General features: G+C 45.9%; 1 protein-coding gene and 1 pseudogene across 1 annotated transcript; both read right to left on the bottom strand.

Annotated features, from left to right (window-relative positions):
• Window positions 1–4,597: 4,597 nt before the first annotated feature.
• On the bottom strand, window positions 4,598–12,947 carry CFAP144 (cilia and flagella associated protein 144). The gene is made up of 4 exons (XM_055402580.2): window positions 12,758–12,947; window positions 9,804–9,863; window positions 5,991–6,094; window positions 4,598–4,778 (listed from the first exon to the last, which is right to left on the bottom strand). Exons 1-4 carry the CDS (start codon window positions 12,888–12,890, stop codon window positions 4,668–4,670), a joined length of 408 nt encoding a protein of 135 aa, XP_055258555.1. The 5' UTR covers window positions 12,891–12,947; the 3' UTR covers window positions 4,598–4,667.
• On the bottom strand, window positions 8,001–9,359 carry LOC129540988 (high mobility group protein B3 pseudogene; annotated as a pseudogene).
• Window positions 12,948–13,509: the final 562 nt, after the last annotated feature.

Genomic DNA, 13,509 nt, shown 5'->3' with positions numbered 1-13,509 from the left:
AATTGCTTCTTTCAAAGTCTGTGGGTGATTGGTCACTGCACGTGTTACTCAGTTCACGCACAGGTGGCAAAGAGTGCAGTTGTGTTGCCTCCTCATCTTCAGCAATAAACCCACATGGCATTTTATAAAAGTAAGTAACTGAAAGAGGGAACTGACCAAAGAAATGGGAAGGGATAAAGTTGGAAGTAAAATTGAATAGGAAGCAAATGGAGTTATGGGAGGAATATGTTGCCAGGGAATGGAGACATGGCTGCTGTTCTAGGACTAAAAAGAGATGCAGCTAGAGAGCTAGTGAATGTGAACTTAGAATGAGGAAAATGGTGGAAAGGGTGATGATGTCCCAGAGGAGGTCACACTGGCAGAAGACTTCACACCAAAGGGACTCTTGGAGGTATGTTATGACATTGAAAGTACAAATGGTACAATGTTGAAAGCAAATCTGATAGGGATAGAGTAGGATAATTAGAAACCCCACCAGAGGGAGGATTAAGGGAGGAGGGAGGTGGGAGGGGGGTTCAGGAGGGGGAACTTATGTAAACCCAGGGTGAATTCATGTCAATGTATGGCAAAACCAACCAATATAATATTGTAAAAAAAAAAGAGAAAAATATTCCACCAAAAAACATAATAAATTAAAAAATAAAAATGAGTGTAAACAAGAATCAAAGAAAATAAATAAAACAAAAGATTAAAAAAAAAAAAGAAACCCCACTAGAGGATTAAAAATAGGCAATTTTAAAGGAGTTTGGGAGATTTGTAAGTTAATGACCACTCAAGAAAATCCAGTGAGATACAGCAACAATCTGTCCTTTACTGTGCCCATCTTTGCATGAAATGCAATAAAGGACAGAAATGGTATGGACCTAACAGAAACAGAAGATACTAAGAAGAGGTGGGAAAAATACACAGAAGGACTATACAAAAAAGATATTCGTGACTCAGATAACCATGATGGTGTGATCACCCACCTAGAGCCAGACATCCTGGAATGCCTTAGTTAAGTGGGCCTTATGAAGCATCACTAAGAACAAAGCTAGTGGAGGTGATGGAATTCCAGTTGAGCTATTTCAAACCCTAAAAGATAATGCTGTGAAAGTGCTGCACTCAATATGCCAGCAAATTTGGAAAACTCAGCAGTGGCCACCGAACTGGAAAAAGTCAGTTTTCATTGCAATCCTAAAGAAGGGCAATACCAAAGAATGTTCAAACTTGCACTTATTTCACATGCTAGCAAGAAAATGCTCAAAGTTCTCCAAGCCAGGCTTCAATAGTATGTGAACCGTGAACTTCCAGATGTTCAACCTGGATTTAGAAAAGGCAGAGGAACCAGAGATCAAATTGCCAACATCTGCTGGATCATCGAAAAAGCAAGAGAATTCCATAAAAATGTCTACTTCTGCTTTATTGATTATGCCAAAGCTTTTGACTGTAAGGATCACAACAAACTGAAAAATTCTTCAAGAGATGGGAATGCCAGACCACCTTACCTGCCTCCTGAGAAATCTGTATGCAGGTCAAGAAGCAACAGTTAGAACCAGACATGAAACAACAGACTGGTTCCAAATAGGGAAAGGAGTACATCAAGGCTGTATATTGTCATCCTGCTTATTTAACTTATTTCCACAGTACATTATGCGAAATGCTGGGCTGGATGAATCACAAGCTGGAATCAAGATTGCCAGGAGAAATATCAGTAACCTCAGATATGCAGCTGACAACCACCCTTATGGCAGAAAGTGAAGAAGAACTAAAGAGCCTTTTGAAAGTGAAAGGGGAAAGTGAAAACTCTGGCTTAAAGCTCAACATTCAGAAAACTAAGGTCATGTCATCTGGTCCCATCACTTCATGGCAAATAGAAGGGGAAAGAATGGAAACAGTGACAGACTTTATTTTCTTGGGCTCCAGAATCAGTGCAGATGGTGACTGCAGCCATGAAATTAAAAGACACTTGCTCCTTGGAAGAAAAGCTATGACCAACCTAGACAGTATATTAAAAAGCAGAGATTACTTTGCCGACAAAGGCCCATCTAGTTAAAGCTATGGTTTTTCCAGTAGTCATGTATGAATGTGAGGGTTGGACTACAAAGAAAGCTGAGTGTCGAAGAATTGATGCTTTTGAACTGTGGCATTGGAGAAGACTCGAGAGTCCCTTGGACTGCAAGATCAAACCAGTCAATCCTAAAGGAAATCAGTCCTGAATATTCATTGGAAAGGCTGATGCTGAAGCCAAAACTCCAATCTTTTGGCCACCTGATGCAAAGAACTGACTCATTGGAAAAGACCCTGATGCTGGGAAAGATTGAAGGAGGGAGAAGGGGGCGACAGAGGATGAGATGGTTGGATGGCATCAGCAGCTCTATGGACATGAGTTTGAGCAAGCTCTGGGAGTTGGTGATGAACAGGGAAGCCTGGCATGCTGCAGTCCATGGGTCGCAAAGAATCGGACACGACTGAGTGGCTGAACAGAACTGAGCAACAATCTACACTACCTTGAAGGAAGACCAGGTGCATCCAAGTGCCAGGCATACTCAAGCCACAAGTCCTGATAGTTAAATCTCTGCCCCTTCTCCCCACCAGTGCCTTACTTTGTACCTACCTGGAAGCTCCCTAAACCCTGCAGTCTAGGGGCTTTATGGAGATTTCACCATGTGGGCATTATTGATGAAATCATGGGCCATCAGTGATTAGTTCAATCTTGAGCTACTCCTCCCTCCCTAGATTTTGGGTGGTGGGGCTGGAAGTTTTAAGTTTCTAACCAAAGTTTGGTCTTCCTGGGGAGCAGCCCCATCCTGAAACTATCAAGAAGCTGCCAAGACTCACCTCATTAGAACAAAAGACCCTCCTACCACCTTTATCACTTAAATTACAAAGGATTTAGGAGTTCTGTGTCAGGAACCATGACAAAGACCAAATCTCTTTCTATGATATCACAAGTCACCCCCTGGTCACTGACCATGGATTCCTTACAGCAGATGCACTGTAACAGTCATGAGATACTGGCACACTTCTAGATCCCCACGTAGTCACTAATAATTGATCTGGCCCAAACTTGCGTGAAAATGTCCGTCAGGGTGGGGCCACTCAGGATTGCAGCTTCTATTCATTCTTGGCAATTCCAAAAGCAGGAGTGACCTCAGTATATGGCTTCACTCTTCAAGGTATAAGTCAGGAACAGCCAGATGGAAGATACACAGAGAGCAAGGTATTGGGCAGGTGTCGGCGAAGTGCTGAGGTGTGCACAGAATGTCCATGCACTCCTTGGGTGAGTGACTCTCCCAGCACCTCTGTGTGTTCAGTTGCTTGGATGGTCCCTGGTTCTTTCTTCCCAGAACCTTCAAATGGTACCATGTGGGGGTCTTTGGGGGTCAGTTTTTTAAAGCTGGCTCATTTTCCCAAAAAGGAGCCCACTAGCTTCAAACCGAGGGTAAAAATGCAGCCTAGTGGGTGAGGGGTTCATCCCTCCTTTCACAGATGTTCATTGATTGTTTTCAGGCTCATACCTACTCCTAGCCCACGTCTTAGTGTCTCTGAGCCCTGGCTTTTGCCCATTTCTCCAAGAGTAAACCTCCAGTGTGGGAGCTGTTAAGCATCTGGCGCTGGGGTGTGCGACGGGACTCCCAGCAGACTCCCTCCCTCCTTCAGTTCCCTGCCTCACACCCATTCTCTCCAGAATCCTGACCCCTCTCCAGAGATCTGGGGGGACAGGACTCTGTGCCCAAAGGTGTCCCACTCAGCTGGCATTTTGTGGTTTCCTCCACCCTTTTCCACCAGCTTTCCATCTTCTAAGCACTGGCTTCAGTTTTCTTCATTGCTAATGTTTCTCATTTATCTTTTAAAAAATCAATTTATTGTCCTTTATCGGGGTCTAGAAGGCAGAAGTGATTGCAGCCATGAAATTAAAAGATGCTTACTCCTTGGAAGGAAAGTTATGACCAACCTAGATAGCATATTAAAAACCAGAGATATTACTTTGCCAACAAAAGTCTGTCTACTCAAGGCTACGGTTTTTCCAGTGGTCATGTATGGCTGTGAGAGTTGGACTATAAAGAAAGCTGAGCGCCAAAGAATTGATGCTTTTGAACTGTGGTGCTGGAGAAGACTCTTGAGAGTCCCTTGGACTGCGAGGAGACCCAACCAGTCCATCCTAAAGGAGATCAGTCCTGGGTGTTCATTGGAAGGACTGATGCTGAAGCTGAAACTCCAATACTTTGGCCACCTCATGCGACAAGTTGACTCACTGGAAGACTCTGATGCTGGGAAAGATTGGGGGCAGGAGGAGCAGGGGATGACAGAGGATGAGATGGTTGGATGGCATCACTAACTCGATGGACATGGGTTTGGGTGGACTCCGGGAGTTGGTGATGGACAGGGAGGCCTGGCGTGCTGCGATTCATGGGGTTGCAAGGAGTTCGACATGACAGCAACTGAACTGAACTGAACTGAGAAGGCAGAGGAGATGTTGTATACACTTAGTTTGCCGTCTTTAACTGGAATTCTCTCCCTGGTTTATAAGATTAAGGATGTGGACTGGTGAACTTGGGCAGAAGGGAGAAATGTGAGACTCTGGACACAGAAACAGTCAGACCAAGGCTTAAAAGTGTCTTTATTTACCTGGGCAGCACACACTTTGGGCATTAATGACAAGGATTGCCACTGCTGTGGGAATATTACTTGTGGCGATCGTCTTCTCCCAAGCTCCACATTTTAGCCTTGTACAGAGTGATGTCATTGTAGACCCTGAAATGGTTCAGCCTGCGGTCATCACGTTGCGGGTTGACCTAGAGAGGAGGAGGCAGATGTCAGAAAGAAGCCTGTGGGGAAGGGGGAAGACCTTGTCTTGTAGGGACCTGGACTTGACTCAGGTTCTAGTCTCCTGATGTGTGCCCCCTGGTGCTTTTTCTTGCTAAACCCTGTTTGTGAAGTGAAGATGACAAAATCAGAATTGAAAGACAAGTGCAACAGGAAGTTCTTCAAGTTCTTCAAGTCTGTTCAAAATCCTGTGTTTCTTCCTTAGGAACAGAAGCCCTATATCATTTAGGGAGATCATACTTTGCCAGCAAAGGTCCATCTAGTCAAGGCTATGGTTTTTCCAGTAGTCGTGTATGGATGTGAGAGTTGGACTATAAAGAAAGCTGAGTGCCGAATAATTGATGCTTTTGAACTGTGGTGTTGGAGAAGATTCCTGAGAGTCCCTTGGACTGCAAGGAGATCCAACCAGTCCATCCTAAAGGAGATCAGTCCTGGGTGTTCATTGGAAGGACTGATGTTGAAGGTGAAACTCCAATACTTTGGCCACCTGATGCGAAGAGCTGACTCATTGGAAAAGACCCTGATGCTGGGAAAGATTGGGGGCAGGAGGAGAAGGGGATGACAGAGGATGAGCTATTGGATGGCACCACTAACTTGATGGACATGGGTTTGGGTGGACTCCGGGAGTTTGTGATGGACAGGGAGGCCTGGCGTGCTGCAGTTCATGGGGTCGCAAAGAGTCAGACACGACTGAGCGACTGAACTGAACTGAACTGACGCTGAAGACTGCATTTCCCAGGCTCCTTGCACTGAGTGGTGCTTTTCCAATCAATGATACAAATATGTTACTCGCATTCACATTTTCCAGAGAAGGGGACAGAATTTAGAGATGTAGGTGACATGCCCGAGACCACTCTACTTACACCTGGGAGAGCAAACTCAGGCCATCTGTCATCAGCAAGCTTTGTTTAATCCACACTTAGCAGTATTCACTTTGCACCAGGCACTGTGTTCTAAGCACTGTCTCCTCTAATCCTCGGAACAATTTTATGAGAAACATGCTGGATTATCTCCATTGCACTAGGAGAAAGCTTAGTCACAAAAGAGCTTAGTCACTTCCCAGGGTCACACAGCTAGTATGTGGTAGCCAGAGTTCAAGTCCAGGCAGCTGGCTCCATACTCTGTTTCCTTAACCACCGCTGGATTACTTCTGACCTTCCAAGTGAAGGAGACCCACTTACCAAAGGCTCAGAATCCCATCCAATCTCTTGACCTTCAGTCTGTGTCTCTGGGTATTTCTTTCTCGGTCCCTGGGCAGCGTGGTGGATAAGATTTAGAAACCTGGCTGGGAGATGAGGCAGGGGTTACAAAGGAGTCAGGTTTGGGGACCAACAAGAGATGCTGTGCCCTTGACTCTGGCACATCCTCCTGACAGGCAGAGCACCAGCCTCAGAAGCTTGCCTAGACTTCAAGACACAGGCGTCTGGTTCTTCCATGCATCTCTCAACAAACATCTGTTTGAGAACAACTCCCTGCCAGGCACTGTTTGGGCCCTGGAGGCAGAGCAGAGTAAGATAGACATGGTTCCTGGTCTCCTGGTAATGTAGCCTGGGTGAGGGGTGAGGGGACACAATATACAAGTATAAGAACAAGCCCGACATGTACTCACTGCTGTACTTAAAGTGGGTAACCAACAAGGACCTACTGTATAGCGCAGGGAACTCTGCTCAATGTCAGGTGGCAGCCTGGATGGGAGGGGAGTTTGGGGGATACTGGATACATGTATATGTTTGGCTGAGTTGCTCTGCTGTGCACCTGAAACTGTCACATTATTAATTGGTTATACTCCAACATAAAATGGAAAGTTAAAAAGAAAAAGAAAAGCAAACTGCATAGAGGCAGGCAGTGATGCACACTGTGAAGAAGGGAGTAGGCCAGGGGGCAGAGGGAGGCAGGGATGGCTACTTAGAATGACAAGGGGAGGCCTCTCTGGATGCCTTGCTGGTGCTAGCTCTGAGAGAGGCAGAGGAGCAGCACATCATAGGCAGCAAGAAAAAGGCCCTGGGGCATGAGCAAGTTTGGGCAATGAAGCTGCAGAAGAGACAGTGAGGAGCTGGACTATAAGAAGTGAGGTCAGATCCTTCTGGATTGAAATCAGCATGGTTCTCAACGCCAGGTATGTTTCTAACTCTACACCTTAAGGACTTAAGTAGATTTCATTTTCAATCTACCCTATCCAGTCTCAGTTTGAGGGAGGTAGTCTGACAAGGGGAAGAAGCTGGCTTGTAGTTAGACATTCATGGCCCTTCTACTACTAGCTTGACAGGTGGTTTACCTTCTCTGGGCCTCACTTTGCTCACCTGTAAAATGGGAGGAAGATATCTACGTCAGCAAGATGTTCGAGAATGGAAATAAAAAATAAAGGCCTTGGCAGTGGGCCGGTCTTATCCTGAATACAAGGTGGCTTGTAATGAACTCCTTACCACCTGGCTTTTTCCCTTATTGCTACAAGTCCCCAGCTGCTATCCTTTGCTCTAGCCAGGCTGGTGTCTCCACTACAGATGGCAATCTAACTTCCTTGTTCTCTTTCAGTCTATTTACTTGTCTGTCTCCACGATGCCATGAAATCCTCACTCCTCCTGCCCACCCCCACTTCCCAACCCCTCTCCTACAAAAAATCACACATCCTTCCTCTATCAAGCTCCACCCTAAGAAGGGAGAGGGGAAGGAGGAAAGCTTGTCAGAAGAGTTAGGCTTCCTATCGAGTATCTTCTTCCCTCATTCTTAAATGTGGCCCCACTTACCCGTATTGTCACCGCCATGCCGAACTACTCACAGGTCTTGGCCATGCTGGTGTCTCATTTCTGTGCTTTCCCATGTGACCAGAGTGTCCTTCCACATTCCTCTACAACTAACATACTCCACCTCACCTTCTCCAGGAGGGCTTTCCAGAACTTCACTGTCTGAGGTGGGCACCTATTTCCTCTGCTGCTGCGATCCCAATCTAGCTGTTTACCTGGGTATTTACATGTCTGTCTCTTTGCCTATGGTGTTCTAGTGACTATCACAGGGTAATAATGAAAATATTATTAATAACATGTCCCGATCACCACGTACCAGATACTTTTTAAAAAATGTAATAGTTTATTTAACTTCAAAAACATTTCAGCTTTCCAAACATACAAAAAAAGAAAAAAAAAAACCCAAAAAACACAGAACATTGCAGATCGTGTTTAGTATATAAGGTTCTTGAACTTTCACTGGTGCTGTGGCTCTTGGCTTTGCTGACAATGAAGTGTTTTATGGTTTGTTTAAAAAATAAACAACAGTTTAAAACTACCGCACTTCAACTAAAAAGGATCCAAAACACTTCTCATGTCAGCTGACCCCACCTCCTTTTCCACAGCTAAGGATGGCAGCAGGAGGCTATGTCACTATATACAAAACAAGACAACCTGAAGCTAAATGGATGCCCACTGCAGTGCTCACAGGTCCAGCCCCACAGTGCACGCCCTGAGCTACGGCCCCTCCAGAAGGCATCGCCCCTACAGTCTCCAAACCAATCAAGGAGCGTCAAGAGTGTACCTCGGTTGCTTTGCTCTTTTTAACAAACTATAGATATGTACAGTTGAAAACTTGGGATTTCTAGCCAATGACCATAGAATTAACACACCACCTTACAGATTAAAAAAAAAAAAGTGCCAGAAACATCTGTAAGCCTTGTCACACCAGCAGCCAAATGCACAGAGTGAGGAGGACACGAGAGCCTTTTCGTTTTAAAAATGTTTGGAAATATGTACAACTTTGATACAGTTTCCGGGTGCTCCAGACACCCATGGCCACTTCCTGTAAACACTGACAAGTGCTAGAGCACTTGGAGAGACTATGATATGATCATGATCCAATCGGGTAGTTAAACCTAATGAGGGCAACAGACACATCTTGGATGAGAGGTGTGTCAATCATAACGCTCCCTACTCTAAGGTATTCACAGGGAGACAGATCAACAGCTTTTTAAATTCATCCTCCTCCTCCTCCTCCCCTTCTTCCTTCTCCTCCTCTTGTCTTCCTCTTCTACTTTTTCTCCGGGCAACTTTATCAGGACTTTTGGCGCCATCAACTTCCATTTAGACATAGTCTGTGACATCCTTCTCATACTTCTCCTCCAGCTTTGCTGCCTTGTTGATGTATGGCTGCTTCTCCCTGTCACTTAAGTTATTCCACATCTCACCTAGCGTCCTTGCCACGTCTCCAATAAAGATGCCAGGGTTTATAGACTTGATCTTGGGGCAGAATTCAGAGCAGAATAGGAAAAATCCAGATGGTGGTCTCTTGAAGGCATTAGTGTCCATCTTCTTGCCTCCCTTAGCTGGTCCGTAATCCTTCATTTACCGATTACAGCGCACTTTATCCACCTCTGCCATTTCATCGAATTTAGACTTCTCTTTCCCAGACACAGCCTTCCACCTCTCAGAGCATTTCTTGGAAAATTCAGCAAAATTGACAGGAACCTCTGGGTTTTTCTTCTTATGTTCCTCTCTGCCTGTCTGCACAAAGAAGGCATAAGCAGTCATTTTGCCCTTTGATTTCTTGGGATCACCTTTAGTCATCTTGACTGTTTGCGAGTCTGGGTAGCGCGGGGCCCTAGATACTGTTTTAAACACTTGCAATACATTGTTTAATTCTCACAACACCTCTAAGAGAGAGGTTCAGGAATGTTAAAAAAAACTTGCCCAAAGTCACACAGTTAGTGAATGGCAGAACCAGGATTTGAACTCAGTTAGTAGAACTCCAGAACCTGTGCTTGTTATCAGCTAAGTATTGGATGGATGAACAAACGCAATGTTAGGGCCATGAGGAACATGTTTTTTGGCTTGACAATTAATAAACTGGCCGTTTTGAAAATGTTGGTTTCTCGTGAGTTTTGTCAGTATGAGTTCAGCTTTCAGATGATCAAACAGAGGACTGAGGCCTGCCCTAAGGAACCACTGCCCCAAGAGTCCCAGCCAGCTGCCTGTCTCTGCCTCAATGTCATTCTCAAATCCTGGACTTACCGTCTGCAGGTTCTTCCAGGTTATCATGCCAAGACATGGGCTTTCTGGTGATTGTGTGAACTAGAGAAAAACAGCATCATAGGTTCAAGTTAAAAAAATTTCTCCCTGGCCTTTCTAAGACCCTCCCTATGCTGGATACCCATTTAGCATTTTTTGAGTGTCTGTCCAGTGTCAGATATCATGCTGGGCACTAGGGCATAGGATCTTCAAGGACCTCACAATCTGAGAGGCACTGTCCTGATGATGGCCACCAGCCTTGTGTGGCAACTTGAATTTGAGTAATTTAAATTTAATACAATTGAAAATCAGTCCCACAGCCACATTTCAAGTGATCAACAGCCACATATGGCTGCTGGCTGCCATTCAGGGCAGCACAGACAGAGAACATTTCCATTATTTTGGAATGTTCTTTTGGACAGACTGGTCTATGGAGATACAGATGTATCAGGCAGCCAGAGATAGTGATATATACCCGGCATGCCATGTGGTACCAGGTAGAGGCTCCATAGACTTCTATTCAGTTCATAATTACTGATGCAGTGGAGGTAGGGCTGTGAACAAGACAGAGAAGATCCCTGTTCTCCCTGAGCTTTCACTCTACTTGTGGTGACACTCAATAAACAGATATATAATATCAGGCAAATATAAGTAAGATGCACAACCACATAAAGCACATTATATGGATAAACCCATGTTGATGGTGGGCCACAGTGTGGGTGATGTGTCTCCAAAGGCAGACAGAAGAGCAGAGACCTGAATAAACTTGCTGTGTGAGATACATGGGGAAGATCCAAGAGTGAGCTTGGTGAGTTAGAGAAATATTGAGAAGCAGAGTAATTCTGGTGCAGGGAGCTAGGTGAATGGGAGTAGTAAGTGAGTAGAGGCCAGAAGGAACCAGTGGTCTCCACAGGTTTTATCCCAATCTCCTACCAGTAAAAAAACCAAAAACTTCCACATGTGTATATTGATACAGTCTCTATGCCCTGTTGTCATACATTAACAAAGCATCATTTCTTTGTTTATACATAAGTATAATGATAGGTACAAATTCTAATATTTCCTCACTTAATCCCAATGGATCATATTAATCATGTGCCCAATGATTGTGAGCTGAGAGACCAAGCACTTTTCCTAGGAAACCTGGACACTGCTGGAAGGGATTATGAAAATTGTTGAAATAGGCCAAGTTTAAACAGAATTGGATGTTAAGTGATTTTCTTGAAATTAGTAGTTGGGGGCTCCAGAGGAAAACCAGGTTATCATAAGCAAAATGAAGATATACATTTTCTGTACTCTCATCCCCCACCCCCAACCCTCAAAGGTAAGTATGTGAGGAGGTGGTTATGCTTAAATAAATGACTGTCCTAATTATTTCACTGTATAAATGTATATTTAAATGTCACGTGGTATACCTTAACTATATGCAAATTTTAATTTAAAATAATGACAATCCATTTCTTCTACACAGCTGGGCTGCAGTGGACTACAGTTAATCAGGTCCAGGACTGGGGGGTCTTTTCCAATGGGAAAAGACCCTGATGCTAGGAAAGATTGAAGGCAGGAGGAGAAGGGGATGACAGAGGATAAGGTCGTTGGATGGCATCCCTGACTCATGGACATGAATTTGAGCAAGCTCTGGGAGTTGGTGAAGGACAGGGAAGCCTGGTGTTGCAAAGAGTCGGACATGACTGAATGACAAACAAGGGCTGGAGAAGAATTCAGAAAGAAGAAAAAGTGAAGAGGCGGGGAGTAGCATGGTTATTTAGGAAACCCATGCATTCAGATATGATGGGGCAGAAAAGAGCCCATGGCTGCTGCAAAATAGACACTAAAATGTTTATTAAAGGAACAGGGTGCAGGTAAAGGGGAGTTGGGATGAAGCTGGGTGGGCAGCAGAACCAGATCCACAGGGGCCTTCCGTTCTGATCAGGCTAAACCTCAGCTCAGAAGCTGTGGGGCCTCTGAGACTGGATGATCTAATCCCCTTTAGCAAACTCTTGCCAGCCCTGATGTAGGGGAGAGTTGGAGGGTTGGGCCTGGAAGGAGAAAGAGAGTTAGGAGAGCATCAGATCAATGCAGGCAGGAGAGGGGAGGGCCCTGCTGAGTCTTCGGAGGCCAGATGGAGAGAGGGCCGAGCTAAGTGAGGATTGGCAGTCTTGCGTGATGGCATCTCCCACTTAGGCAGGGAGAACCAGTGGGAACCATCCTGTGAGAGAAACGCTAAGGAAAGAAACAGTACAGCGCCTACTCAGCTGTATGGAGTGAGAGAGACTGAGGGTGACTCCCAGGCTTCTAACTAGGGAGGGAGAATGGCTGTGGTGCCTTGTGCTTAAAACAAGATCTTCTGGAGTAGCCATAGGTGGGAGAGAGGTGAGGGATGAACCAGGGAAACGGAGCTGGGAGGTGGTTGTGGACGTGGGTCTAGGTCTCCATTTGAGACTCAGTGGCCTTTAGAGGGAGCTGATGTTACAGGACCAGATGAAACTGGCCCAGGAATGTGCAAAGTGAGAAGAGTTGGGGTGGGGCCATTTAATCAGGGGGCACATTGGGCCTTGAGTCTGCGCCCCTTAAATTTTCTGAAGGACTTCAGACAATATAAGAAGACGGAAAGAAATCCTTTAACTTATTAACAACAAACCAAAACACATGCAAAACAAAACACAAAACCCTGCAAAATATTTCAAAAGCAAATTTATAAAGAACCTTTTAAATTTGTTACAATACAATATTATTTAATCAGGTTGTGGATGCATTTTAATACATCTGTTTGATGTGATGGGGAATGAGACCCCTCCCCAACCCCAAAGTCATAGTTCTGAAACGCTGAGATTAGGGGCGAGGTCAGAGGAGGCGTCAGCTACTGGGCTCCACCCCGTACCCCTGCCCCGCACCCCTGCCGGCTCCTTCCCGCGGGGCGCCCTCTTTCCCTTCCTCCATCCGGTAGCGCCCCTCACCCTTGCGGAGTGGATTCACGTGGTACTGCGTGTAGAGTTTCTGGGTTCGTAGCTCTTTGAGGTACAGTTCCCGCAGGATCTGGTTCTGGTGGACCTCATCTGCGATCGCTTTCTCCTTCTGGTGTCCAGCCATGGCCTTGGCTCTGCTGTGTCCGATCAGTGCAGCGCCCCGTCACCTCCCCGCAGACGCTCACCGGGTGCCAGGCCAAAGGCTGTCTCCAGGCAACAGAGTCCCAAGCCGTCTCCAGGCAACCGGTCCTCGCTCACCGTCCTCCCTTAGACCTCGCTCCTGCTCGCCCATGCCCCACCCCCAAATCTTAGCAGGCGCACTGCGCCCTCTTGAGGCGCTCAACCCACCTCCCGCAGCTTCTCAGGACGTATCTAGCTTGGTTACAGAACCGCTGCCCGAAGCTTCCAGAAAACAGACTCGCCATGAAGTGACCAGTCAATCCTAGAGGAATCAGTCCTGAATATTCATTGGAAGGACTGATTCTGAAGCTGAAACTCCAGTCTTTTGGCCACCTGATGCGAGGAACTGACTCACTGGAAAAAACCCGGATGCTGGGAAAGATTGAAGGCAGGAGGAGAAGGGGATGACAGAGGACGAGATGGTTGGATGGCATCACTGACCCAATGGACTTGAGTTTGAGGAAGCTCCGGGAGTTGACGATGGACAAGGAAGCCTGGCGTGCTGCAGTCCATGGGGTTGCAAACAGCTGGGCACAAATAAGCGACTGAACTGACTGATAAAG

This window comes from Moschus berezovskii, chromosome 4 (genome assembly GCF_049115385.1).
Source record: "Moschus berezovskii isolate FMDL1 chromosome 4, NW_MosBer_1.0, whole genome shotgun sequence".
Lineage (NCBI taxonomy): Eukaryota > Metazoa > Chordata > Mammalia > Artiodactyla > Moschidae > Moschus > Moschus berezovskii.
This window is presented reverse-complemented; position numbering and strand designations above follow the sequence as displayed.

Coding starts and splice junctions, on each gene's coding strand:
- CFAP144 (XM_055402580.2), bottom strand. CDS start 12,890: ATGGCTGGACACCAGAAGGAGAAAGCGATCGCAGATGAGGTCCACCAG. Junction 6,095..9,803: donor CCTGGAAGAACCTGCAGACG/GTAAGTCCAGGA, acceptor CTCATCTCCCAG/CCAGGTTTCTAAATCTTATC. Junction 4,779..5,990: donor GATGGGATTCTGAGCCTTTG/GTAAGTGGGTCT, acceptor CCTCCTCTCTAG/GTCAACCCGCAACGTGATGA.